The sequence below is a fragment of the Balaenoptera ricei genome, chromosome 20, assembly GCF_028023285.1.
Source record: "Balaenoptera ricei isolate mBalRic1 chromosome 20, mBalRic1.hap2, whole genome shotgun sequence".
In the NCBI taxonomy this organism is placed as follows: Eukaryota; Metazoa; Chordata; class Mammalia; order Artiodactyla; family Balaenopteridae; genus Balaenoptera; species Balaenoptera ricei.
In genome coordinates, this window is record NC_082658.1 from 20,583,414 (window position 1) to 20,610,490 (window position 27,077).

The 27,077-nt window shown below is 45.2% G+C and overlaps 3 protein-coding genes and 1 long non-coding RNA gene across 11 annotated transcripts in view; 2 read left to right on the top strand and 2 right to left on the bottom strand.

The window, feature by feature from the left end:
• The first annotated feature begins 97 nt into the window (after window positions 1–97).
• On the top strand, window positions 98–6,454 carry KLHL10 (kelch like family member 10). Of its 3 annotated transcripts, none has more exons than XM_059907456.1 (5): window positions 98–471; window positions 3,101–3,590; window positions 4,458–5,075; window positions 5,714–5,863; window positions 6,080–6,454. In XM_059907456.1, the coding sequence occupies exons 2-5, from the start codon at window positions 3,171–3,173 to the stop codon at window positions 6,452–6,454; spliced, it is 1,563 nt and encodes a 520-aa protein (XP_059763439.1). In that variant the 5' UTR covers window positions 98–471; window positions 3,101–3,170. The 3 variants fall into 3 exon arrangements, with proteins under 3 accessions (XP_059763439.1, XP_059763438.1, XP_059763437.1); XM_059907455.1 differs by lacking the exon at window positions 98–471 and adding an exon at window positions 474–487; XM_059907454.1 differs by lacking the exon at window positions 98–471 and adding an exon at window positions 752–945.
• A 201-nt stretch (window positions 6,455–6,655) lies between these two features.
• KLHL11 (kelch like family member 11) lies at window positions 6,656–17,347 on the bottom strand. Of its 2 annotated transcripts, XR_009499701.1 has the most exons (3): window positions 16,788–17,347; window positions 10,454–12,209; window positions 6,656–10,210 (listed from the first exon to the last, which is right to left on the bottom strand). XR_009499701.1 is itself a non-coding variant. In XM_059908384.1 (2 exons), the coding sequence occupies exons 1-2, from the start codon at window positions 17,330–17,332 to the stop codon at window positions 10,628–10,630; spliced, it is 2,127 nt and encodes a 708-aa protein (XP_059764367.1). In that variant the 5' UTR covers window positions 17,333–17,347; the 3' UTR covers window positions 6,656–10,627. The 2 variants fall into 2 exon arrangements, 1 of the variants encoding a protein (XP_059764367.1); XM_059908384.1 differs by having other exon boundaries at window positions 6,656–12,209.
• Window positions 16,836–26,839, top strand: LOC132355807 (uncharacterized). Its single transcript, XR_009499702.1, has 2 exons — window positions 16,836–17,496; window positions 26,483–26,839. It is a non-coding gene; the product is annotated as an uncharacterized LOC132355807 (long non-coding RNA).
• ACLY (ATP citrate lyase) overlaps window positions 18,652–27,077 on the bottom strand; it is a 43,066-nt gene continuing 34,640 nt past the window's right edge. For 4 of the 5 annotated variants that reach the window (XM_059908379.1, XM_059908380.1, XM_059908382.1 and 1 more), the window contains 7 exons: window positions 24,957–25,111; window positions 23,457–23,607; window positions 23,110–23,253; window positions 20,838–20,951; window positions 20,390–20,472; window positions 20,027–20,103; window positions 18,652–19,612 (listed from right to left, as the gene is read on the bottom strand). In XM_059908379.1, the coding sequence (XP_059764362.1) occupies window positions 19,518–19,612; window positions 20,027–20,103; window positions 20,390–20,472; window positions 20,838–20,951; window positions 23,110–23,253; window positions 23,457–23,607; window positions 24,957–25,111 (819 nt within the window). In that variant the 3' untranslated portion in view covers window positions 18,652–19,517. The other variant, XM_059908383.1, reaches the window with a different exon arrangement.

A 27,077-nucleotide genomic window follows, 5' to 3' on the forward strand; every position in this document is an offset into this window, starting at 1 on the left:
CTGGTGGGGACGGGGAGTGTCCCAAGAGGCTGGGGTTACGTGGGTGGGTGCCACTCTTTTTAGAACAAAAACCCTAACCGGAATGGACGTTTCCAGGCTTAAGGTTTGCATGACCAAAAGGCCGCAGATGGGAGGGGGTGTGAAGGAGCCATAAGTGAGTTCTGTTGAACATCCAGAAGGTGCTTCCTTCACGGGGCTCGCTCCTCATCACAGAAGATGAGTGACTCAGTCCAGAGGGCAGGAGGGCCCTGGACATCTGGGCCAGAATGAAAACCCATCAGCTTTACTTCTCCCTTCTGCCTCCTCTGACTTGGTTTCCTCGAACTCAGTGTCTCGGGAGCCAAGTGCCAAGCTGCGGAAGAAGGTAGATGGATGCCGCAGAGACGCCAGACTGAGCACCGGAAGTGGGCAGCAGGAGCTAGAGTGAATCAAAAGTCTTAACGTGGTGTTGGCGGTCACGTCCTGCTCCTGGTTGGTTGCGGAAGATGTGAGGTGGTCTTCATCCTGAGTGATGCCTTTGGGGGGGGGGGGGGGAGGAAGGAGGACAGGGACAGGAGAGAGTTCCAGAACCTGAGAGCACAATCCTGAGAGTGATCTCACTAAGGGCCCAGGATTTTGGAACTTGGGCTGCCTGCTAGGCCCTTATATGAGAGATGTAGTAGGGAGAAGGAGTGACAGCTGGCTGAAGGGCCCCCACAATCCTCCCCGACACCCTAGGAGAGCAGCCTCTCTCCGCTTGTCCCAGGGTGCCATGGAGATGGAGAGCGCGGTGGCCTCCACATGTTTCCACCAGCCTCACATGGAGAGGAAGATGAGTGCGATGACCTGTGAGATCTTCAACGAGCTTAGACTAGAGGGCAAGCTCTGCGACGTGGTCATCAAGGTCAATGGCTTTGAGTTCAATGCCCACAAGAACATCCTCTGTAGCTGCAGTTCCTATTTTAGGTATAACAGGGTTGCTGGACTAAGCCAAAAGGGGGAACGGGGCTCATTCTGAGACATTTTGGTTCATTTCATATTTCCCGCCCCATCATCTTAAGTTTAGGGACACTGTCAAAGCCCTGGGCTCCTGTAGACTGGCTCCTTTGTCTTCTGAAGAGGCACAGTTAGGGCCAGAGCCTCTTCTGTCTCGTTTTCATCTAGATTTCAACCAACTATTGGTGGGCCAGATGCTTTTTTTCTTTGATTTTCACCCAAACCAACCTTTGGGAAGGTTGGACACCTGTAGTGGATTTCCTGCTTAAACCTAGATGACAATGCCACTTCAGCCACCCCTTAAGCCCCTATCTGAGACTATCTCAAACAGGGTGACAAATTAACAAGGACTGAGAGGGTGGGAAGGGGGATGAGGGGAAAGAACCAAGGAAATATTTTTCAGAAGAAAAAGGGAGTTTGAGCCAAAACTATTGTAACCCAGGAAGTAAAAGACCTAGTTGGTTCATGAGCTGAAAATATTTGAGTACTCAGTTCCAATGAAGATATGATAAGTGCCTGCCACCCGTTGCTAAAAATTCTCATTCATCTAGACCTAGAGCAGGGTATACAAAAAGACCAAATAGTGACTATTTTAAGCTTTGCAGGCCGTACAGTCTCTGTCACAACTACTCCACTCTGCCTTTAGTAGGAAAGCAGCCATAGACAATACTAAATGAAAGGACATGGCTGTGTTCCAATAAAATTATTTATGAATACCGAAATTTGAATTTAATTTCCAGGTGTCACAAAATATTTTTTCCCCATTTAAAAATGTAAAAAATATTCTTAGCTCATGTGCAGTACAAAAACAAGAGTTGGGCTGAATTTGGCCGAGAGGCTGTAGGTTTTCAGAACTCTTCTCTAGAGAATTTGATCTCTGAGCCCACATTACCTTAAACTTCTTAGAAAAAGGAAGGAAAAATATATTAGGGCAGGGACTTCTGTCCTCTGCAACACCTAGAGAAGTACCTAGCTACATAGTAGGGACCCAATAAGTTGTTGTGGAATAGTAGTCATTTTACTCATTCAATAGTTATTTATTGAGTGCCTATTTTGTGACAGGTACTGGAAATAAAACAATGTATAAACATTCCTGTTCTCGTAAAGTTTACCTTCCAGTAGGGAGAACAGGCATTTAATAAATAAAATACATATTAGATCATAAGTGCTAGGGAAAAAAAGGAAGCTAGAGAGTAGTCAGTGGCAATTTTAAATAGGATTATCACTTTGCTGACAAAGTGACATTTGAGCAAAGACTTCAAGGGGCTGCGGTCTTGGGAAATAACAGAGATCTTGGGAGAGCCTTCCAGGCAGAGTACAAAGCAAAGTGCAAAGATGAAAGCATCTCTGGTGTATTCAAGGAAAGCAAGGCCAGCAGGGCTGGAGCAAGGTGAGGAGGAAGGCGAGAGGAAATATGGTTAGAGAGGTATTCATGGTCCGGATCCCAGAGGTCTTTTGTAGTCCCTGGTAAGGACTTTGTATTTTACTCTGAGTAACGAGGGAAGTCAGTGGAAGGTTCTGAGTGGAAGAGGAGCATAAACTCATAAGAATCATGCTGGTGGCTGGGATAAGACTATAAACTCTGGAGGTGTCAAAAGCAGAAGCAGAGAGATCAGTTGGGAGGTTTACTCCCAATAATCTAGGCAAGAGCTGGTGGTAGCTCACACCAAGAAGGTAGCAATGAGAGAGGTGAGAAGCGATCGGATTCTGGATATGTGTTGATTGAATAATACTTGTTTTAAAAGTGTATTTGCTCAAGTTTAATTTCCTTAATTAAGGTAGAATTTGGTGGGCAATGGGCTGAGACAGAAAAAGACCTGGGTCTTACTCCCAGCTGTAGATCCCAGTTTCTCCATCCACAAAATGGGAAAAAGCCTACTTATCATGAAGATAGGAATAAAAGTGACCAAAGTCAAAGTTCCTGGAAAGGTTCTCTTGACCACTGTATAAAACCTACCCTCCTCCCCCCCGCTTCCTCACGCCAATTTATTTCCAATTGACTTATTGTGCACACTATTTGGAAAATGTCCAAATTTTCCACAACAAGAGAAGGTGGCGGGGGGAGGGAACATGGCAAACTAGAGAGAAATATTTCAGTGACTGCTAGTTTCTTTCTTTCTTCCAGAGCTTTGTTTACAAGTGGCTGGAACAACACTGAAAAGAAGGTATACAACATCCCTGGCATTTCCCCCGACATGATGAAGCTAATTATCGAATATGCGTACACCCGGACCATCCCCATCACACCAGAGAACGTGGAGAAGCTGCTGGCTGCTGCAGACCAATTTAACATCATGGGTATTGTCAGGGGTTGCTGTGAGTTCCTCAAGTCGGAGCTGTGTTTGGTTAATTGTATCGGCATCTGCAAGTTCACAGACTACTACTACTGCCCCGAACTGAGGCGGAAGGCCTACATGTTCATACTGCACAACTTTGAGGAGATGGTGAAAGTCTCAGCAGAGTTTTTAGAGCTCTCAGTCACTGAACTTAAGGATATCATTGAGAAAGATGAGCTCAACGTCAAGCAAGAAGATGCTGTATTTGAGGCCATTATAAAATGGATTTCTCATGACCCCCAAAATAGGAAGCAGCATATTTCAGTTTTGCTTCCCAAGGTCGTTTAGTTATTCTTTTGTGGGATGCTTAATTGCTTTTTTTTTTTTTTTTTTTTGCCCACGCCACATGGCTTGTGGGATCTTACTTCCACAACCAGGGATCGAACCCATGCCCCTGCAGTGGAAGCTCGGAGTCCTAACCACTGGACTGCCAGAGAATTCCCTTAATTGCTCACTTTTGATTCATTTATCCCAGAGGGATTGTCCCAAGAGCCATACTCAGGTGTTTGACAGATTCCAAGGCTGTGGTCATACTTACATATACTTATATATGTACATCTATAGAAGGCATCCCCTGCTATTCTCTGGAATTTTGCAATTTTCTCTGCCCTTGGCATTGCTAGTTCCTTCTGCTCCAGTTATATTCTCTTTGACCAAGATTCTCCCTGATAGTGGGGGAAGGAGAGGGCAGGCCTTCAAAAGAATTCTAAAGGGTCTTCCTCTCACCCCTTTCCTTCTGTGAGTTTCCCCAACCAAAATAGGAGTTGGACAAGAAACCAGATCATGAGTATTGCACTCAATTGTAGCCATTTGGTGCTAATTCATGTTATTTTACATATAGAGGCATAGATATCCAATTACTGAACAATGACCGCAGCTCTTTCTGGTCTAACAGTCCTGTCCAGGGGCCAAGGAATGGACTAGCTCTGTGACCATTTGAGGTGGCTTCTATCTCACTCATTCTCAGCATCCAAATGTATACCACCTCCAAAAAACAAATATTTAAACTGTGAGCTGTAAATTACAAAAACAAAACAAAACATGACCCTACTGCATTCAGAGGAGACTGTAAAACTGCGGGCTTAAGGACATGGGTTTTCCAGACACCATACCTCATCTGAATGACTTTCTGTATTTCCTTCTTAGGTTCGCCTGGCTCTAATGCATGCTGAATACTTCATGAACAATGTTAAGATGAATGACTATGTCAAAGACAGTGAGGAATGCAAGCCAGTCATCATTAATGCACTGAGGGCCATGTATGACCTAAACATGAACGGACCTTCTAATTCTGACTTCACCAACCCACTCACCAGGCCCCGCCTGCCCTATGCCATCCTATTTGCAGTTGGTGGCTGGAGTGGTGGGAGCCCCACCAACGCCATTGAGGCATATGATGCTCGGGCAGACAGATGGCTGAATGTCACTTGTGAGGAAGAGAGTCCTCGTGCCTACCACGGGGCAGCTTATTTGAAAGGCTATGTTTATATCATTGGGGGGTTCGATAGTGTAGACTATTTCAATAGTGTTAAGCGTTTTAACCCAGTCAAGAAAACGTGGCACCAGGTGGCCCCGATGCACTCCAGGCGTTGCTATGTCAGCGTGACAGTCCTCAGTAATTTTATTTACGCCATGGGAGGATTTGATGGCTACGTGCGTCTCAACACTGCTGAACGTTATGAGCCAGAGACCAACCAGTGGACACTCATTGCCCCCATGCACGAACAGAGGAGTGATGCGAGTGCCACAACACTCCACGGAAAGGTAAGACGCCGGGGGAAGGTGGGGTTAGGAGATGTGAAAGCAAACAAGCCTGGAAATAATAGATGGAAAACGGAAGTGGCAGTATTCACTTTGCAATACTAACTCCTTCATCAGATGACTAAGTGGCCCTTTGTAACTATCTTTTCTGATTTGACTTATTAAAAAGCAATGCATGCACATGTGGAAAAAAGAAACTCAGACTGAAGACTGGCATCAGAAGTGTCCCCTGCCCCCAGCCACCACCATATACACACCCTTTCTTTCTACTCCCCAATTTTTTTTTTTTTTTTTAAAGAAATTCACGTTCTTTTATTTATTTATTTATTTATTTATGACTGTGTTGAGTCTCCGCCTCTGTGCGAGGGCTCTCTCCAGTTGCGGCAAGTGGGGACCACTCCTCATCGCGGTGCGCGGGCCTCTCACCATCGCGGCCTCTCTTGTTGCGGAGCACAGGCTCCAGACGCGCAGGCTCAGCAATTGTGGCCCACGGGCCCAGCTACTCCGCGGCATGTGGGATCCTCCCAGACCAGGGCTCGAACCCGTGTCCCCTGCACCGGCAGGCAGACTCTCAACCACTGCGCCACCAGGGAAGCCCTCTACTCCCCAATTTTAATAATCTTGGAACTCTCTTCACACAGGTCTACATATGTGGTGGGTTTAACGGAAATGAATGCCTGTTTACAGCAGAAGTGTACGACGCTGAGAGTAATCAGTGGACAGTCATAGCACCCATGAGAAGCAGGAGGAGTGGAATAGGCGTAATTGCTTATGGAGAACACATATATGCGGTGAGTTTCTTTTGTACAACAAAAATTATAGCCCTAGATTTTCTATTAGCAAATAGGTTTACACTACCACTGGGACGAATTTGAAAGCTTTCTTCCATGGAAGACAGTGGAAGAGGGAGGTATGAAATCACTGGTCCCCCCCCTCCCCAAAGAGGGCATCCTCAGCAAACAGAAGCGATGGTTAACAGCCAGCTGTGTTTCCTCTGCTGTCCACAGGTAGGCGGCTTTGACGGAGCTAATCGACTTAGGAGTGCAGAAGCCTACAGCCCAGCGGCTAATACTTGGCGCACGATCCCCACTATGTTTAATCCTCGTAGCAATTTTGGTATCGAGGTGGTAGACGACCTCTTGTTTGTGGTGGGTGGCTTTAATGGCTTTACCACCACCTTTAATGTTGAGTGCTATGATGAAAAGACTGAAGAGTGGTATGATGCTCATGACATGAGTATATACCGCAGTGCTCTGAGCTGCTGTGTGGTACCAGGGCTGGCCAATGTTGGGGAATACGCAGCTAGACGAGACAACTTCACAGGATTAGCACTGCGTGATGAAGTAAAGTATTCCGCCTCGACAAGTACCCTACCTGTATGAGCCTCTTCATTTAGCTAATAAAAAGTCTCAGCAATAAGAATTCTTTCTTTTAAATAAATGCAGTGTTTAAACTTGTAAGAATATTGGAAAGTGTTCAACTTAAGGGAGCCAAGGGTTGCATGACTGAAGGGAATAAGGGGGGAGGAAGAAAGCAATTATATTCAATGGTGCAGAATTAAAAAGGAAAAATCACAGTGCAAATCAGCTCTAAAGAAATACATTTATTTAAAACTTACATTGAGATGATTAGTAGCTATAACACAGAACAAGATAGCTTTAGGAACATAAAACAAGCTATTTTACAATGTAATGTCTCAAAGTGTCCTAAATTCTACATCTCCTCTGACTTAAAGGGGGGCAGTCAAGATTATACTTGCAGTAGATAGGGGCTTGATACTGTTAGCCCAGAAAACTCACTGTATCACCTGGAACTAAATATTTATTTTACAAATAACTCAAAGAGCCCCAGCACATGGATCGTAAGATCTTCACCCATGTAGCAAGCACTACTTTTCACGAGTGCATTATGCAGGAGGATTAAGTTAACAAGTGCTCTATTGTATGTGCTTCACTGTCAGACATTTCCAGTAATGGTCATGGAGAGTAAGACAAAAGCCCTACAAAGGTAATCAACAAAGAGTGGTTATTTGGCTATCTAATTAAATTCCTTGAAGTAAAAATGACTATTATGTTATTGTTATTGTATTACATCACGACTATGAGCTGTTTTGTTTCCAATGACCAAAACATATTATAATGTAAGCATTATAACAAAAACAAAAATGGACTATTCTCAAGAAAGTAACAAACTGGAGTGATGAACTGTGACAGAATGTTTAACAGTTTAAAAAAGGAGAGACTGAATTGTTTCACCAAATATTCTACACTTAAATGACAACCTATAAACACCCTATGTTTCTAGTGTAGGCAGAGAACTTGCTTCACAATTCTACATATTTGGAAAAGACATGAAATGTGGCCGATACACCCTTCTTATTTAAGCTTAGTTTGAGGCAAATACAAAAAAACCTCCCTTTGGTTATGCTTGATTAGGCCAAGTAACTAAAATATACAATTCAGCTTATGTGTCTACCAATAGTATAGTGTTCATATTAGAATTATGAAGCAGAGAATGAAGTATTTAAACATACCACGTCTACACTAGCAAGAAACATAAAGAGGAAAAAAAGTGTGCCCTAGAAACTGCCTTACCAGCAGCCTGAAGAGTTTAATATACAAAAGAACAGAAATCTGCCATAAACACTATCTTTCCAGCTTCAAACTTCTGTCCTACATAAAAAAAGATTTCAAAATTTTTTTGGTCCCAGAAATACAATACAAAATCAAGTAATCAAGACAAAACTGATGTCAATGAATTTTGAGGTTTTTTTTTTTTTTTTAGCAAAGTAGTTTTGAATTGGCACAGCAAAAGCAAAGTTGGATATCAAGATACACAAGACTAATCATGCAAACAACTGCAAGTGAGATGTATTACTTAAACACTAAGCTCATGACTGACATTCTCAATATATACACTGATTTTTTTTTTTTTTTTTAACCATGGTGGGGTAGGTATAGTTAAAGGATATCCATTCTAAGATATAAGCAGCCTCACTCAAAGTTATGTATAGTTATTACTTTTTGGTATAATCAGTTCCTCTCTTTTCCTTCTACAAAACAAAAACAAAAGCAAAAAAGGTTTGCTTGAATACATATTAAGCTGTCTTTTTAAAGCTGTATTTTTAACTGCTTAAATTATCAATCTTTAAGTTTTCATCAAAAAGGAAATTTCTTTCCCAAAGAGCCATTTTAGGCTGGTCATCATAATCAGAACCTTTCCAAATACTGCGGGAAGTTATTTCCAGTTTAGAATTTCAGAATGTCAGCCTTGAACAGATTTAAGCAAATCTGGTTTCTTTCCTTATTAACAAGTTAGTTAGGATATTTCAGAAACACAAGTTACTGATGTGAAATCACACATGTGAATTCAAATATGAAAATTAGGAATTCAGTAGTCAGGAACCCTGCACACATCATCATGCAAGGAAGGACTTACCCTCTCTTTCCAGCCATGGCCTAGGCTGCCTGCCGAGTTAAAAAACAACAGTTTCAATCACGTTTTCAAAACCAGATTATACCTAAATCTTATGAGTTATGACTTCCGCCACATCATGTGAAAAAAAGATAACCCTACAAATAACTTGGTAATGACTGTCTCAGAAGACAACTCTGAGACAAAAAAAAAAAAAAAAGGCAATCAAAAACCTTACACCCTTCTGGAGAGAAACTGGCACCTTAGTGAGCTACTAAATTATTTCAACAGCACCAAGAAAAGGCAGTTTGCTAGCACAGTCTTATCAGAGAGAAATGAGAACTTCATTCAATGAACTTTTCTGTCTTACTTGCACAGACCTCTCACAACTACTTAGCACTTCTCAGAATCCAAATAGCTTTTATTAAAATAACTACAAATAAATGGAAATTAAGAAAACAGTAGAGGTGGGGTAGGATAATATATCCTCATATAGAAATAGACTTGCAGTCTCCCATCCCTACCCCGGCCTAAATTAAACGGTTTTAAAGCAGATTTCCAACACATTATTGAAAAACTCTGTCCTAGGCAGGGATACCAATTCAGAAATTTCAGTTAAGTTCTTAGTATAGAGTCCAAGGGCTAAACATTAACAGTCTCACAGCACACTGAGAGCCAAAATTCCTGGTTGTGCTTTTTTTCCTTTTGATGTTTGATCCAACTAATAAGATTAACTATATTGGACTAGGGAAAAAAAAAAAAATCACTGTACTTGGAATTCACCTTCTAGAATGGTATTTCAGAATGTCTAAGAAGGTAGAGACATTCTGAAAGAAACAAGAAAAGTATACTGGACCCACACTTCAAACCATTAGAGCAGGAGTCCCTTATGTTAACTGAGCGCTAAAAGTCAACCTAAGTGGTAATTTGCATAAAGCCTGGGCGCAGATAAGAGTATCAGAAGAATGCATAAAAATAAATAAAAGATAACCATAGTGATAAATTTTTAAGAGCCATAATTATGTGCCCAAATGTAGTATTCTAGGCTCAGGCAAAGTTCCAATGAAAGTCTAGGGCAACTAGATAAAACATTGTAATAATCCAGGCTGAGAAATAATAAGGCTTCTCTTTAGCAACATTTCTCTAAATTGTTACTTCCTTCCCATTTTGAAAAAAGTTTCTTTTAGAAAGGAATGGTAAGGATTCCATACAATATGCATCAGAGCAAAATTTAAAATTGAAGGCATTGTGTCGATTGTCATTGGCATTATTTACACTCATTAATTTATCTTCAAATAAGCCTGCAACTCCCGAAAAAAGCGTTTTTAAATTTTTCAGTGCCTTTGATTTCTTACTCTAGACTAATAATACTTTTCTTCTTAGAGAAACAAATTTCACAGATATAACTTCCTCTGTATTCAATCAGCTAAAGATCAGTACTCTTGCCAACTACCATTGTCTCAGAGTGATGACTTGAAGTTCATAACACAGTTGCTGAAGAAATGAAAAATACTCAAAAAATACATGAGCCAATCACAAATTTCTCATCAATCATCTCTTCCAGAAATAAACAAGATAGCATTTGTAGATAAACAAATACAAAAAAGTATCAATGCAAACATTCTGAAATCATCTTGCTGAAATATTGTGCTTTTTCCTTCAAATTTCAATCTCACTATTGCACATACCTCCTGTAGATGACGGCTCAATGCATAAATTCTGATCTTGTCAAAACCAACCATTCGGGAAAAAAATGAAAAAGATTATCAAAGTAAATGTGCAAATATAACTGGTGCTTAAAGCATGTTCAAAACATAAGACCCTAAGACAAAGGAGTTATAACTTGCTGGCAGACAAACAGTCAAGTAACTACACCTGGTTTTTCCACTTAGCTGAATAAGATCTTATTAAAGATAACACACACACAAACCAAAGATGGATAAAGACTGCAAACTAACAAAAATTACCATGTATTGAATTGATCTTCTCATTCTTCAGTTTTTGACTATATTTCCTTTATATGGGGCGATAATCAGTTCATGTAGAAAATAAGTTATCGACATACTTTTTCAAGTAACAGTCTGGGTATCTTCAGCCTCATGAACAGGTATAACTGTTTTGAGCTGCACATATCAGAGAACCTAGCATTCTATCTGAGAGCTTGGCACTCGTCGCATGTTTAGGGCGTGTCGATGTATTTCTTGCATCTGTCTGATCCGGTCCTTCTGCCACATTAAGTTTTGAGGCATAGGATATCTCTGAGTGCCATGCAAGTACCGGTATGGGATTCTCACATGGCAGGCAGTGGCTCTACAACGAGGCTGTGGCATGGGAGGAAGAAGCATCCACCTCTTTCTCTCAGCACAATATCGGTAAGCTTCTTTCCGATACTGTTTGTCAATATCATCACTGTTTTTCCAGCCTCCAATAATGAAAACGTCATCTTTGTAATAGCAAATGGCCGCTCCTTCGATGCTTAGGACTTCTGGAGGTAAGCTTTCAAGGATCTCATCGGAAACTTGGCTGGCAATTTTTCTTACTGCCTCTTCATTTTCTAAAGAATAACTCTTGGGACAGCATGAGGCTGTCTGATAAAAGTTTGAATTGACCACAGACATTTGGAAAAAGCAGTAATTGTCAATAAGTGGCAAAGATTCCACATCTTGCCACTGTCGAGTCTCCGTATCGTAACAAGTGATGACAGCCTTTAATCCATCTTCAGTGTCCCGGTCCACAGGAGTGCGGGCAGCGATGTACACAAACCGGTCTTCAATGGCTAGTGCTTTAACATCTCGAAGAATCTTTGGTGCTGATTCCAGGTTGTGCCATTTATCAAGCTCGGGATTATAAACAGTCACATCTTTAAAACCAGGACTGAAGTTGCCATGTCCTCCAATGCTGTATAGCTTCCCTTTGACTTCTGTTAGTCCAAAAGAATGCTTCCTTGTCATCAGACTACAAACGTGTTCCCAGGTATTCAAGTTTGGGTTATACCTTTCCACAGTTTTAGCAAACCCTGGTTCCATCGACCCAGCAACATAGACGTAGGATTCTGTTACTGCAACAGCATGTCCATCAAGGTGATTATGAATATGGGGTAGGTTTACCCATCTGTCCTCATCGACAAAATATCCCACACATTCACTTAAATAGTCCCCTCCTTCTGACACGCCTCCAATAACCATGATCACGTCCATGTTTTGCCCATAGCGAGGTAATAATGAGACATGAGAAGCGGGATGCTGGAACGTGCCAGACTGTATATTCTCGGCTCTAAGAGCATGCCTCTCCACTGCATCGGCCACTAACTTGACACAAACTTCATTATTGGCCACCAGCCTCTCTGGTTTGACATGACGAGTAAGGTAAGTAGGTTTCATCTGGGACAATCTGAGCAATTTAAAAAGTTCTTCAAAGTATCTCTCTCTCTCTTCAGCATTTCTCTGAACCCATTTCAAAACTGTTTCAAATAGAACCTCTTCAGAATCAACTGTTATCTCCAAGTCCGACAGCCAGTCTCGAATGAGGTGGAAAGGTAAAGTATAAAACTCCTCATCCTGAATTACTTTGTGGAAGTTTCTCCGTATCATATCCGCAGCTTTCAGAGCAAGTTGGCTTAGAGTATACATGTGAGCTAAGCTATGAATGGCCACACAATTAGAGAGATGAAGTTTTTTCTTGAGAAATTCTCCACAAAATTCTTTTAAACGAATTAATAGGAACCTAAAATCAAGAAAAAGAGAAAGGATTAATTTTCAAATGTGCATATTTTATATGGCTGCACTTTGAGTGCATCTGAATTATACAAACTGAAATGTAAGCTTCATCTCACTTCATGCACAACACCTGAAAAAAGCATATCCTCCCAACTTAAAAAGGATTGTCCTGAAAAGTAGGTTTAAAAGCATATATAAAAATCATCTTTATATGATATATTTTAAATTATTTCCATTAGATAGTTTATATGTATTATATATCATACAAAGTATGTATAATACACACACACACACACAAAACAGAGTTTTTGATTATGTAAGGTGTTTCAGAACATATCCTTTAATAAAGTACAACAGTCCCATACTTTATTTCCACTTTAATTTGCCCTTGGCAAAGGCAAATCCCAATCCAAACTTGTCTCTGCCATCCTGCCCTAGTCCTTTGCCAGCAACCAGCCTCTTCTTAGATGAGGCTGGGTCTCAGTGAAGAGAATTTCTTTAGCATCAGCTACATGGTACAGGAACTGTGACTCCTGGGAGGCTGTTTGGTCAGCTCTCAGAGGGAATGGCGGTGCAGGCTTTGTGTCAGAGGTTTTAATCTTCTCTTCACCAGAGCTTTCTCCCTGAGTAGCCCAGGGGTGGGGGCAGGGGTGGTGCTCAGGGGTTTTGTCCTGAGCTGGGTTCTCATTAAAGCAGGTGAGGCAAGGCAAACGAAAACATCTGAAGAAGCCAGGAAATAAAACAACAACAGAAAACATGTAGGATGGTCCCCGTTAAAAAAGTAAAGAAAGTAGTTTGGCATGTAGCTGACTAGATGTTGTTTGCTCACATAAATTAATCTGGCAGAATTCAGCCACAAGGGTGGCCAATTTGAGACCACTGCTAAAGAGTAAGTCCCCAGAACTGAGAACATTAAATAATGTAAGAATGACTTCATCGGGACTTCCCTGGCGGTCCAGTGGTTAAGACTCCGCGCTTCCACTGCAGGGGGCGTGGGTTCCATCCCTGGTTGGGGAACCAAGATCCCACAGGCCGCTTGGCACGGCCAAAAAAGAAAAAAAAAAAAGGAATGACTTCATCAGTCCAGGCCTCTCTCACTTCAGTAATCATTTGCTATTATGATTATTGTGCTTAATAACTGACTGCGATATGAAGATTAATTTCAAGACAGGCTCCCTTCACCCTCTCCAGAGAACACACCATCTCAGACATGAAACAAAGACAAGGTTGAGTGGTAAGAGCTCTAGTGGCTCTCAAACATGTCTGGGTGCCAGGGTCACTCACTCCTGGGCTGCCCCACCCCTACTTCTGATTTTTGGCAGGCACTCCAAGTAAGCCGACACCTACCCCCTTGGACAGGTATTTGGAAACACTGCTCTATGAAAATAATAGCTACTGTATACTAGGCATGTGCCATGTGACAGGCATCATGCTGGGTACTTCCTGTTATCTCTTCAGGTTGTAAGTGCCTGCGAGGTAGGTATGATCAACAGAAAGAGTATATGGGGGGAGGTGGGGAGGTAGTAAAGGAATCCTGCCTCAGAGCTGATGGGTGAGATTGGATGTGATGGTGGCAGGGCACTTAGTGCCAAACACAAGGCAGCTGCTCAGCAACTGACATATGGAGAGAAGTTAAAGTTTTAAGTAAACTGTCTGGGGTGTTCTCTCCTCTCCTCACCCCAATTCTCCAGTAAAGCAGCAGTAAAACTGAATGAACACAAGCTCACATGACAGAAGCAAACGTAGCTTGAGTGAGTGCAATGACCCTTCTCTATCCATCTGCATTCAACAAACCTCCCTCTCTTCTCTCAGACCTACATCCACCCACCCAACCCCACCCTCAAATAGACGACCCAATCTCATGCTTTGAGAAAACAGAAGCAGTCAGGCAAAAACTTCATTTTCCCACTATCTTTTTTTTTTCTGGCCGCACCTCGCAGCTTGCGGGATCTTAGTTCCCCGACCAGGGATTGAACCTGGGCCCCGGCAGTGAAAGCACCGAGTCCTAACCACTGGACTGCCGGGGAATTCTCTCCCACTATCCAATCTGTCTGCCTAACAGCTGTACGCTATACTCTGCCTTCCCAGTCCAACTTCTCCACTTTTAATATGGATTCTATCCCCTTCTTGGTTTCAAGGACTTTGGTCCTATAACATCAATTTCTCCTCTTCCACAGATTCATTTTTCATCAGCACACAAACATGCTCCACTATCTCCTATCTTGGGGGCGGGGGGGAAGACCTCCCTGGACTCCTCTCCACACATGTCCATGTGTATCATTTTTCTGATCCTCTTGACAGTCAGACTTAAATGGCTCTTGTCAGTGCCATCAAGGACCTCTATTATCACCAAATCCAATGATCACTTACAGTTGACAGAGCTGACATGATTGGCTACTCCCTCCTTGACACACTTTAGGCTTCCATGGGATCAGTCTCCTCTGCTGGTTCCTCTTTACCAGTCTGGAGAACCCCAGGGCTCAGTCCCGCTGTTTCTCTTTTCTATCTACACTCTCTTCCTAAGTAATTTCATCCAGTGCCGAGGCTTTAATTACCACCTATATGCTAATTTCCTGCCAATCTGTAGCTCCCGGTGCTCATCTATACAACTGCCTACTAGACATTTCCTGGACCAAAAACCAAACTCCTGATTTTCCTCCCAAACACTTTCCTGCAGTCTTCCACATCTAAATAAATAATGAACAAACTCCATCTTTCCAGTGGGTCAAAAAACTAGCAGTCTTTTCCCTACCCCCCCACATCAAATCCATCAGCAAATTCATCTCCTCTGCCTTCAAAATACGTCTAGAATCAAAGCATTTCTCATCACTTTTCCTTCTCCCTCCTCAATCCAAACCTCTAACCACCATTGCCACAACCTCCTAAACGAATCTCTCTGCTTCTGCCCTTGCAGCCCCTTCCCCACCACCTCATCCTTTTTCTCAACACAGCAGCATTCTCCAAATCAGACTGCATCATTCCTCTACTCCAAACCTTCCCATGTCATTCAGAGTAAGAGCCCAAGTCCTTCCACAGGCTGACAAGGCCCTGTGGGATCCAGATCCATCCCCATTACCACCTTCAGGCCTCTCCTACTCCTCTCACCCTGCATCCCTTTGATTCAGCCACACTGGCCTCTTGCTATTCTCTAACACCCAGACAAGCACCATCTCAGGGTCTTTGCACCTGTGTCCCCTACCTGAAACGCCCTTAACCTCACTTCCTTCGGATCTTTGCAAAATGTCTTCTTCTTCACGAGGATTTCTCTACCCATCCAATTTTTAAAACAGCTCCTTTACACCAGCACTTTCTATATGCCCCACCATCCATTATTTTTCAAAACAGCTCTAGCAATCACCTAACATGCTGTTTTATTTATTGTCCATCTACCAATGTAAGTGCAATGTGGAAAGGGACTTTTGTCTGTTTTGTTCACTGCTGAATTCCCAGCAGCTTAGAACCCAGTGTCTGAACTGATGCATAATAGGTACTCAATAGGTATTTGTTCAAATAACGAATGTGTAACATAATACTGCCCCCAAAGACTCCTCCCCATCTCCAAACTGCATTCACCTGCCTCCTACCTAGTCTCTGGAACATCCATCTGGGCCCCCTACAATCCATCTTCCACAGCAGCAGAATCATCTTTAAAAATATTTAAATCAGGGGCTTCCCTGGTGGCGCAGTGATTAAGAATCTGCCTGCCAATGCAGGGAACACGGGTTCGAGCCCTGGTCTCGGAAGATGCCACATGCCGCGGAGCAACCAAGCCCATGAGCCACAACTACTGAGCTTGCGCGTCTGGAGCTTGTGCTCCGCAACGGGAGAGGCCACGACAGTGAGAGGCCCGCGCACCGCGATGAAGAGAGGCCCCCGCTCTCAGCAACTGGAGAAAGCCCTCGCACAGAAACGAAGACCCAACACAGCCAAATATAAATAAATAAATAAATAAATGAATAAATAAATAAATTTATTTAAAAAAAAAATTTAAATCAGATAATTTCTTTAGCCAGCTTCCCATCACCCAGTAAAACCCAAACTCCTTTTTCCAACACATTTCACACACCCTTCTCCCCTTCACCCACTAGATCACTGAGTTTTCCTTTTTTACTTCTTCTCTAAGCCAAATGAGATCCCGCCCGAGGGCCTTTGCGCTATCTGCCAGGAATGGTCATTCCCCATCTTTGCATGGCCAGTACTCCGTTGCCGTTTAAAGGTCTGTTTAAATGTCACCTCCTCAGAAAGGTCTTTCCTCTAGGCAATCACTATACTTTCAACCTTTTTAAATGTCAACACAGTACTTATTACATGCGGACCTTCTTCATTGCCTTTGTCCCTTCACCTGGAGTCTGACAGGGAGCCCTCGCCGGACTGGCAGGCTGCAACCTCAGCACCCAGCGCAGGGGCGGCCCCACAGCACACAGCAGGCGCTCAATAAGTATCAAACGAATGCACTTCGTCAGGGCTCACTCGAGCCCACCCTGGGCACTGCCCTCCCCGCCTTCTCCTGCGCCCTCCCTGGATGCGGCCCTCGGTCGGCGAGCATCCCCACCCCCGCCCTGCACATCCCGCCTCCGCCACCTACCTGTCGGCCAACTCCAGCACCTCGTGCACACTGCCCGTGCTGACGCGGATGCGCCCGGTGTACATGTATTCGATAACGGCTTCCACCGTGTCGGGTTCGGGCCCGGGCTCGGAGCTCCACTTGCGCATCTCCACCCGGCCCGAGCGGGACTCGGAGAACTGGCCCGAGAGCAGGGGCGTGAAGTACTCGGTGGCGGCGGCCAGCACCGAGCGGTGGGCCCGGAACTCGCGGCCTCCCGCACCGCCGAAGCACAAGGTAATGTCGCAGAAGAGGCCCTGGCGCCGCTGCTCGTTCTGCCTCCATGACAGCTCCGAGCAGTGAGAGCTGCACTCGAAATCCTCGGCCTCCGGGCCCGGGTCGCCCCCGCTCGCCTCCATTGCAGACAAGCCAGGCCCAGGCCCGAAGTCCACCGTGCCGCTGCCTCTGACTTCGGCGGCCAGCCCCGCCGAGCCGGCGGCGGCCGTCTCCATGCTCTCCATCTCTAGCACCTGCAGAGATGCAGCCGCGGCCGCCGCTGCTGCCGCCGCCACCGCCGCCGCCGCCATCTTGACGTCGCCGCCCCCAACACCACCCCCCCAGTCTCCGAAGGATACGGCTGTTCTGGTGCGACACAGAGGGATTCTGGGAATAAATAGTGGGCGCGGGGCGGAGCCGGCCGCCGCTGGGTTTGCGCATGCGCCTCCCCACCCGACCTAACGCGCCCCCTCAGGTAAGGTGCAAACGTACTGCTCCCCAGTTATGACTGTCTCCCCGGGGGCCGCCCATCCACACGCCCTTGGGAGGATGGCTGTTTCCATCCCCTTAGAGAGCAGCGTGCTCTTCGTGATCGTTTTGTAAAACAAAAGCCACCTTAGACCCTTACCCAGTGTTGTCTTGGGTGGCAACATTGGATTTTTATTTAAAGGTTTAGAATGGCCTTGGAGTAAAAATTGAAAAAGACTCGAGACTGAGCCCCAGTTAAGTGGATGCGGGTGAGCAACTTATTATCTCTGAACTAATTTATCTTTCTAAAAACGGGATACTATCTAGATTGGAAGATCGCTGTGAGGATTAAATGAGATGCTTGTCAGGTGTTTTACATAGTGCTTGGTCCACAGTTACTGTTCCATACATACTTGTTAAAAAGATAAATAAAAGCCACTTTGGGGCTTTAAGCAAGGGAGTGGCTCAATCAGATGCCTGTTTTAAAATGTCGCTGGTGGCTGTGTGGAGAATGGACTGTAAGGGGACAAAAGTGGAACTAAGGGCACTAAGTTATCAGACCAGATATGGGTAGATCAGAGGGGTAAATCGACAGGACTTGGCAACCAGAGAAGTGAAGGCAGGCTTTTGGCTTGAGTATCTAAGTAAAGCTTTGGTTCCCATTCACTGCAAAATGGAAGGTACAGATTCACGGGAGAAGATAGTGGGGTTTTTTTGAAGATAGTATTTTGATTCTTTTTTTTTTTTTAAGAGATGGATGAACATTTTTCTTTTTAAATTATTTATTTATTTATTTTTGGCTGTGTTGGGTCTTTGTTTCTGTGCGAAGGCTTTTCTCTAGTTGCGGCAAGCAGGGGCCACTCTTCATCGCGGTGCGCGGGCCTCTCACTATCGCGGCCTCTCTTGTTGCGGAGCACAGGCTCCAGACGCGCAGGCTCAGTAGTTGTGGCTCATGGGCCTAGTTGCTCTGCGGCATGTGGGATCTTCCGAGACCAGGGCTCGAACCCGTGTCCCCTGCATCGGCAGGCAGATTCTCAACCACTGCACCACCAGGGAAGCCCGGATGAACATTTTTAAAACTACATGTAGTAAAACTATTAGAAGGTACACTTCAAAGGAATGCAGATGAAAGGAAATGGATGACGTGAGACAGCAGTATGTCTTCATTGTTACTATATAGTTTATTTAAACCAAACTATGATAATACAGAGGAGAGACTGAGGTGGCAGCTGCCCAGAATCTTTGTGGATTACAGATGCAAACTGAAGACAAGTCGATAACAGACAAGTCAGTTGCATAAATACAGAGAATGTTAAGACACAAGACATTTCACAGCTTTTTGCTTTGCACTTCCATTTTAAACATATGTATGTTACGACTTTACATTTTAAATTACTGCTCCACATATTCTGTAACAATGGCTAAGGATGCAATGGTCCTGTCCCCCTGACATTGGTCTGCAACACGGAACACTTCAGGGGGATACCAAACAAACTCTTAACACACAACATACGAAAAGATCCTAAAAAAAAAAAAATCAGATTAATACAATGCTCTTCAGGTTATATGAGGAGGAAGAAAAGTGAAAAGGAAAAACAAGGTATTAGGGGTCCTTTAAATGGAGAGTATCTTGAGGTCTTAGAAGTGTCATTCCCTTCCTTCAAGGGGAAAACATTTTTTTAACTAATGGAAAAAAGAAAGCAACATTGTAACACCCTACAATGAGGAAAAACACTATCCTGACAGTGCTCAGATGCTTCCATATAATAAATACAGCAGGTAGCAGAGCAAATGTTACAAGTATTGGCTGGGTTCTTATTTCTATGCTTATAAAAAAAATATTAAGCTTCTTTGTGTAGACTGAACAGTGTTAGCCTGTGGGTGTTGGTCTTCGGTGCCTGTACACTGGCGGCTGTTTACATTCCAGGCCCATCCTTTATGCGAGCTCCAGTGCCAGCTGTCTGTGGCTATTTCCCGGGGGGGAGGAGTTCTCGGCTTCACTTTACTGTAGCAGGGTTCCTGGCTCCATTACATGCTCATGTGTTCCGGAAGAACATATGAAATATCATCCCATGGGTGACGATACAGGCCCTGCTTCAGCCTCTTCTGATCAAGATAGTGTCCTAAAATGAAGCAAACACATCTTTTTGTTAAGAGTTGGTGAGTTTTTTAAAATTTTGGTGAGGGGGAGGAGATAAGGAAGGGAAATCTTAACTAATACAAAAAAAAGGGGGAAGGACACCCAGATCCATCCCACAGGCAGACGCCGGCCTTGGTAAAAGGGAACTGTTGGACTTCATTCTATTCTCCTGGGCTAGCAATCAAACTCATTTCCAAGAACAAAGGAACAAAGATAAAGATAAGGCAGAAGTTTAAGAAAGGGAGGATTAGGAACAATGATTAAGACAATGTGTCATCTCTCTTACAGAAACTGGCCACATAGGTTAAGTGGTATACCTGAACCATGGGCTAAAACAAACAAAAACAGAAACAAAAAACACAAAAACAAACACACAGGACTCTTACTACCAACTCACCAATGAAGCCCATACTCCTTCCCAGCACAAAGATGCCATTGAGGGCTCCAATGTCAATATATTCATCAGCTTCCTCCCTGCAACACACAATCCACTTGTAGTTTAACAATGGCTCACATGACTGCCCTCCTCCCCACAGACAGAAAATACAATTTCTGCCCAGGAATGAGAAGCTAGCTCTCTTTGAACTCAAAGTAGAAAAAAGGGATGTTCTGGATGGTAGGTGTAGAGGCACTTTTTTTCTTCTTTATACCTCTCCATTTTTTCTAAATCCTCTCTAATGAGCATGCATTGCTTTTAGAGTTGGGAGGAAACAAGAAAAATCAGTAAGCATTAGGAAGAAGAAAATAGCTGCAAGCTCACCGAGTGAAGGACCCACAGTTTCTGAGCATGTCTACAAATGCAACTCCAATTAAACCGTCTACATTCAGGATAAGGTTTGGTTTCTGGGAAGGCAAAAAAATTCCAAGTATTTATCATTATTACTCATTTTTGTTCCTTGTAATGTTCCACTATTACTATTACAACTATTACTACGAATTCCTGACCACCATTTAAAAGGCTCCCACCAAAACATCCCAGTTGATTAGGAGAGACAGTGTCTTATTTAATTCCCAATGTCTAGCAAAGGACCCAACCCCTCGTTGACACTTAGTACGCCTGTTGAACTTAGTTAAGCAACAGAAACAAAAGTTTCCAGAAAACCAGGTTCAATTTTAGCTGCACAGTCAAAATGTAACCTGGCTCTCATTTTCCCCGAGAAATTCAGCCAAAACTCTGATTCGGGCATTAGGGACATTTTCTTCTTTACCTTCGAGGTGGTAATCTTCTCTACTTCCAGCGCGTAGTCAAGCAGGGGTGTGGCAGGGAAGTGCTGTCTGACGTAATCTTTGAGGATCTGCACGCGCATGTCTGGGTTGTTTATCTAGGAAGTGACCCAAAGTTACAGAGGAACCCACTCTAACACTGCTGTTAAAAGACATGTTCCTGGGAATTCCCTGGTGGTCCAGTGGTTAGGACTCTGCGCTTTCATTGCTGGGGCCTGGATCCCTGGTTGGGGAACTAAGATTCTACATAATGTGTGGCACGGCCAAAGGGGAAAAAAAAAAAAAAAAAGATATGTCCATGCTTGTGTCTCACAGGTGGACACAACTGTACGTGTCATATCCAGGAGGTGTGTTTCAGGGACCTGATCCACATGTATGATTCCATGTAGCACAGATCACGACACTGCTGTGGGGCTTAAGGTTTTCTGACGTCCTCTCATATCTTATTTGAGCCTCAAAACCACCTGAGTTGTGGCGATGTTGGGTAAGTCAGCCATGGGGTCAAGCAGCAGGGGGCTGGGGTGCCTACCCCCAATGGGAAGTCTGAGGTTCTAGCCGCTGGCCATACTGCCCACTAGCTCGGCAACCTAGTCAAGCTGTAACCAAGTTCTAAGTTTTTAACTAAGCAAGCGCGTGTTGGCAGTGGAGCAGCAAAGCATCCCTGAAATTCCAGGAAAACGTCTGGACCTGAGATGAATGGAGATGAACCTTCTGTTCAGAGAGCCACACTAAGCGATCACCTGTTGGGGGTGGGGGGGTAGTGAGACAGGTTAGGCGCCCGCCAAGTCCCGATACCACAGGGACCTCCCCCCTTGGCCAAGACACGCGAGGTCAGGATGGAGTCCAGGAAGGAAGGCACCCAAAGACTGGGTGTGGCAGCGCAGGCCTGCCGCTAGCTGGGGAAGATGCCCTGTGCTGTGCGTGTGCCGTCTGCCTGGGAGGTGGCGATGGCTGAGCCAAGTTCTGTGAGCCCAGACGCAACGTCCCTCAGAAGGAACCACTGTCCCTGCTTCAGTCTTTGCCACCCAGCTGCCTCTGGATCTACCCTGAGCTGGCCCAGCATGGGGATGCCTGGATCACACGCATGACCCTCTTGTATTAATGTGAGTCATACACCCCGCTCAGACCAGCAGAGTAAGGTTTCTGGAGCTACGGAGCCAAGGACCCCGAGCAGCTGCCGCTTCCTCTTCTCTCGTTGCCTCTGATTTCTAAACACAGCTCACACAGGACACACAGAGGACTACCCGCTCTGTGAGAGACTCTATTACTTACTTAGAATAGTCACGCTGGCCTCTCCCAATCGGGCTGGCCCTGATTTTATTACTCTTCCTGCCCCAGTGGTGTCAGGCTTAACCACATTGACTTGCTTTGGCCGATGAAATGTCAGTGAAAAAAAGGGGGCTGTGCAACTTCCAAGCAGAAGCTTTAAGAAGCTTTCTTGTGGTTCTGCCATGGCTGTTTTCCTTCTGACATGAGACCAGCACCTCCTGGATAGGGGCTGCTCCTTCAGTGGAGATGACGGAGCCGGAACCACAGCCAACCCACAGTGGATGGAGGATGAGTAAGAAACAAACCTTTGCTGCTGTGAGCCACTGAGATTTTTGGAGTTGTTTGTTACCGCAACCTGCAGCATTATGTAGCCTAAGGTGACCAATATGTCCCCTTAACCCTGACCTTAGTCCTTTCTCCTATTAAGATTCACCTGGGGGCTTCCCTGGTGGTGCAGTGGTTGAGAATCTGCCTGCTAATAATGCAGGGGACACGGGTTCAAGCCCTGGTCTGGGAAGATCCCACATGCCGCGGAACAACTAGGCCCGTGAGCCACAATTACTGAGCTTGCACGTCTGGAACTTGTGCTCTGCAACAAGAGAGGCCGCGATGAAGAGTGGCCCCCGCTTGCCGCAACTAGAGAAAGCCCTCGCACAGAAACGAAGACCCAACACAGCCAAAAATAAATAAATAAATAAATTTATATATATATATATATATATATATATATATATATAAAAAGATTCACCTGGGAAGCTAAAGTTACCAAGTTTCCAGCTCATCATAGTTTCACACCACAACTGAACACAATAAAAACTGTTTAAGGGCAGTCTGTATTATAATGGAAAAAACAGCTGCCTCAGTGCTGGCATCTGTCAACAAAGCTTTTCATGTTGGGAGCCGAGAGCCCGGCTGTGCCCAACTAAATCGGTGCTCTCTCATCCCCATCCACCCTGTAGATCCAGTGCCTTGAGAGCGACAACTTACCGATTTCACTCGGTGACCAATGCCCATGATGAGTTTTCCTTCCTTCTTCATCTTGTTCACAAACTCCATGGGGATGATGCCACTGTCAAAGGCCTTGCTGAACATCTTGGCTGCTGCATCCAGGGCACCCCCAAACCGGTCGCCCTATAGGAGAAGCCAGCCCATGTCGCCCCAAGCTGTCGGAGTCTCCTTCAGCTTCGCAGGCCAATCCGGCGTGCCCCGAACAGCCCCCAGCACGGGGTGTCACACTCCACGGCTCCCTCTACAACCCCGCTGCAGCCAAGCGGCATGATGCTAAAGCCTGGTGTCCCTGCTGTTTACCTCCCAGGATGACAGACAGTACTCACGATGGTGAGCAGTCCCGAGGTGAGGCTGGAAACCAGGTCCTTCCCGGCCCGAGCACAGATGATGGTGTTGTGAGCCCCAGAGACGGCTGGCCCGTGATCAGCCGTCACCATGAGGCACATCTCAATGAACTGGCAGGAGTACTTGGGCAACCTGGAGGAGGGCGTAAAGGAGTAAAGGGGAGAGGACGGGAGAACTGGAAGAAAGGCAAGAGGCTGAACAGGAGATACGCTGACAAGGCCACGGTCCTCCTGTCTCCCGTCTCCTTGAACAAGTCACTCAAACTCAAGAAGGGCAGCAACCTCCCAATCCAGGCCTAATACTATCTTACAACTCCAAGGCAGAACCTTCTGATTCCTGAGTGGCTCTGGATGTTGCCGAGATCAAATACTGCTTTTGGAATTGAAGTTAGCAAGCAGGGTTTGAAATCTCTTCTTTAGGCAGTTTTCAGCCTGAGTTGCTGTGACAGGATGTGACCTTTTTTGTGGTTACTACTCTCGCCGTGCCAGACAGAGAGGAGGTGAGATCCCTGTCCCTTTCACAGTGCATAGCGATCAACCTCCCAGCTGATGATTAAGAACAAAGTCTGGGGAATTCCCTGGCGGTCCAGTGGTTAGGACTCCATGCTTTCACTGCCGAGGGCACGGGTTCAATCCCTGCTTGGGGAACTAAGATCCCGCAAGCCGTGCGGCGCAGTCAAAAAAAACCCCCAAAATCAAGATCCCACATGCTGAGCGGTGCAGCCAAAAAAATCCCGAAAAACAAAAAAACAAACAAAAACCAAAGTCTGGAGCCGTGGGGACGCAAGAGCACACACAGTGAAACCTGCTCGGGTGTTACAACCCTTGAACTTTTCCCAGGAAGGGTCCAAAGCAGGACCAAGACCCATCTCTCTTCAGGTGAGGGCAGGACACAAACCAAGACTTCCCCCTGGCTTTCTGCCCAGAGCCACTCCAAGCCAGGGCTCTGTGGACATGTACTCATTGGCCTCCTTGCTCAACTGTCAGTCCCAGGGGAGGGCTCAGCTTGGGAGCTGCAGAGAAAACCAATTTTTTTCTCCATGCAGGCTGATGAGACACAAATTTACAGAGGACACAATACAAGGTACTTTTAACTGTGCCGGTTCAGCAACTCCAGCAGGCCTGCACTCCTTAAGCTACTGGACGCCTCTAGACCTCCTTTGCTAACCCCTACCTTTCTCTCAAGAGGCCTGCGTTCAACTCTGGCCCATTTCTTTAAAAGTTCCCATGGGAAAGGGGCTGATCCAAGATCCCTGATGAGGTCATTGCTTTCTACTTCTCTTGGTTAAGGCTGGCCTTTCTGTCCTTGGAAGACTTAGGAACAGCCTTTATCTCTTTTCTCTGACCTTTCAATTGATCTGTGGCCATAAAGAGTGGCCCTGGACATGGTCCCCAAGGCTGCCCACCCCCACTCCCTTGTCAGGGGAAGAAAATTAACTGTGAGTCACAGGGCCCTACCATCTTCTGCCCTCCACGCCTCACCTTTTCTGGAACCAGAGGAGGCCGAGGACCCCGCCGATGCCCATCTCCTCCTTGAAGACCTCAGTGATGGGCATGCCCGCGTAGATGAGCTCCTGTCCTCGCTCATCACAGATGCTGGTCATGAACGAGGCAGGTTTGCGGATCAAGCCCAGCTCCTGAGCACAGATGGGGGCAGAGGCAAGCAGGGCTGTGGTGACCACAGAGATTTTCCCACAACGGCCCCACTGTCTGTGCCCAGAACCAGTGTCCCAGGCAGGTCTTAAATTCTGGCGGCCAAGCAACAGCCCTCAAAGTCCTCCCAAGAAGGAAGCGCAAAAGCCCTTTTATTAGATCATGTGGGGCGTAGAAAATAGGAGCAGTCATGCCATGGCACCCACTCAGCCTGGGCACTGTTGCTGGTCTTTACCAAGCGTTTGCGGGCCCGGGCAGTTCGCTAAGCTGTTGAAATCCAGGGGTTCATTTTAACCTCACAAACAGAGTAACCCGCCCCAGGTCGCCTGGCTAAGAAATGGAAGAATGAATCCAAAGGGACAATTTTTAAAATACTCTACACACAGCTACCAGTCCCCCAGCAAAATGTAACGAGGCACATGGCTGGGAAAATGGAGAATCCCCTCAACACGTCCTTTCCCTGGGGGAGGGGACCGAGCTCCTGAATCCTCCGTTTCCAGAGTTGGGGCACAACAGGGGTAGCAACAGCTAACTCTGTCCAAGCCCATTTCTTCAATTATCCCTTGTGAACTTAAGAAATGCTTTTAAGTTATGTTTTAATTATAGAAGCAACATGAATACATCCTCCTTTTAAAAAATCCACACTAGAACAGCTAAAATCATGTTGCCTTTGACCTCCACCCCATCTTGGTTTTCTGCCTTCGTGTTTGTTAGTTTAGAGGACATCTTTCTGGACCTTTCTTTCTCCACTTTTATTTACACGCAAAGACACGTGGAGAAGAGACAGCGGTGTTTTGCGTGCCTACATTTTTCATAATCATAATATAAATAGTGTCCTATAATGTGCTGCTCACTCAATGAATCTGAGCTCTACACATGTCAGCACATATGTAGATCTAGTTCATTCCTTTAACTACTGTAGAGTATCCCCTCATATGACAATCCTACAGGTTGGCCATTCCTCCACTGATGACCATCAACTAGAAAAATATTCTTGAACAAGTGTGTATACGCAAGCATTTCCTTGAAGGAGCTTTCCAGACTTGGAACGGCCGGGCCATAACGTAGGAGCGCTGTTAAATTGGATTGACGTTACCCAACTGCCTTTCACAAAGGCTGTGTCAATACCACTCTCACCACCAATGAATCAATGTAGCAGCCTCCTCACACCCATACAATGTATCAGAAAACTGTTTTTTTTTTTCTCTTTGCTGACCTGTAGAGCAAAATTGGTGTCACAGTTTCTACTTTGGTTTCTTTTATAAAGAGTGAAGTTGAACATCTCTTTATGCTGAAAGAACATCTCCTATCCATTTTTCTAATGGGTATTGGTCTTTTAAAAATTGATTTTCTAGGGACTTCCCTGGTGGCGCAGTGGTTAAGAATCCACCTGTCAATGCAGGGGACACGGGTTCGATCCCTGGTCCAGGAAGATCCCACATGCCGCAGAGCAAGTAAGCCCGTGAGCCACAACTACTGAGCCTGCGCTCTAGAGCCCGCAAGCCACAACTACTGAGCCCGTGTGCCACAACTACTGAAGCCCATGTGCCTAGAGCCTGTGCTCCACAAGAGAAGCCACCGCAATGAGAAGCTCGCGCACCACAACGAAGAGTAGCCCCCGCTCGCCACAACTAGAGAAAGCCTGCGTGCAGCAACAAAGACCCAACGCAGCCAAAAATAAGTAAATAAATTTATAAATTATTAAAAAGAAATTGATTTCTAAGAGTTCTTGTATATAAGAAAATTCGCTCTTTATCTATACCCCCGCCTTAGACAAGTAGCCTGAAATCTCTTAGCAGGTGCAAACAGCTCTAGAGGACATTGTCTGTCCCCAGCCCCTGTTCCCAGGTCAGGCCACACAGCTGTGGGAGATACACGCCGCACCTTGCCCTCCTGGGCCCTGCATTTGTTTCACCTGCTGGTCAAAAGGGGCCACCTCACAAGCTCCAG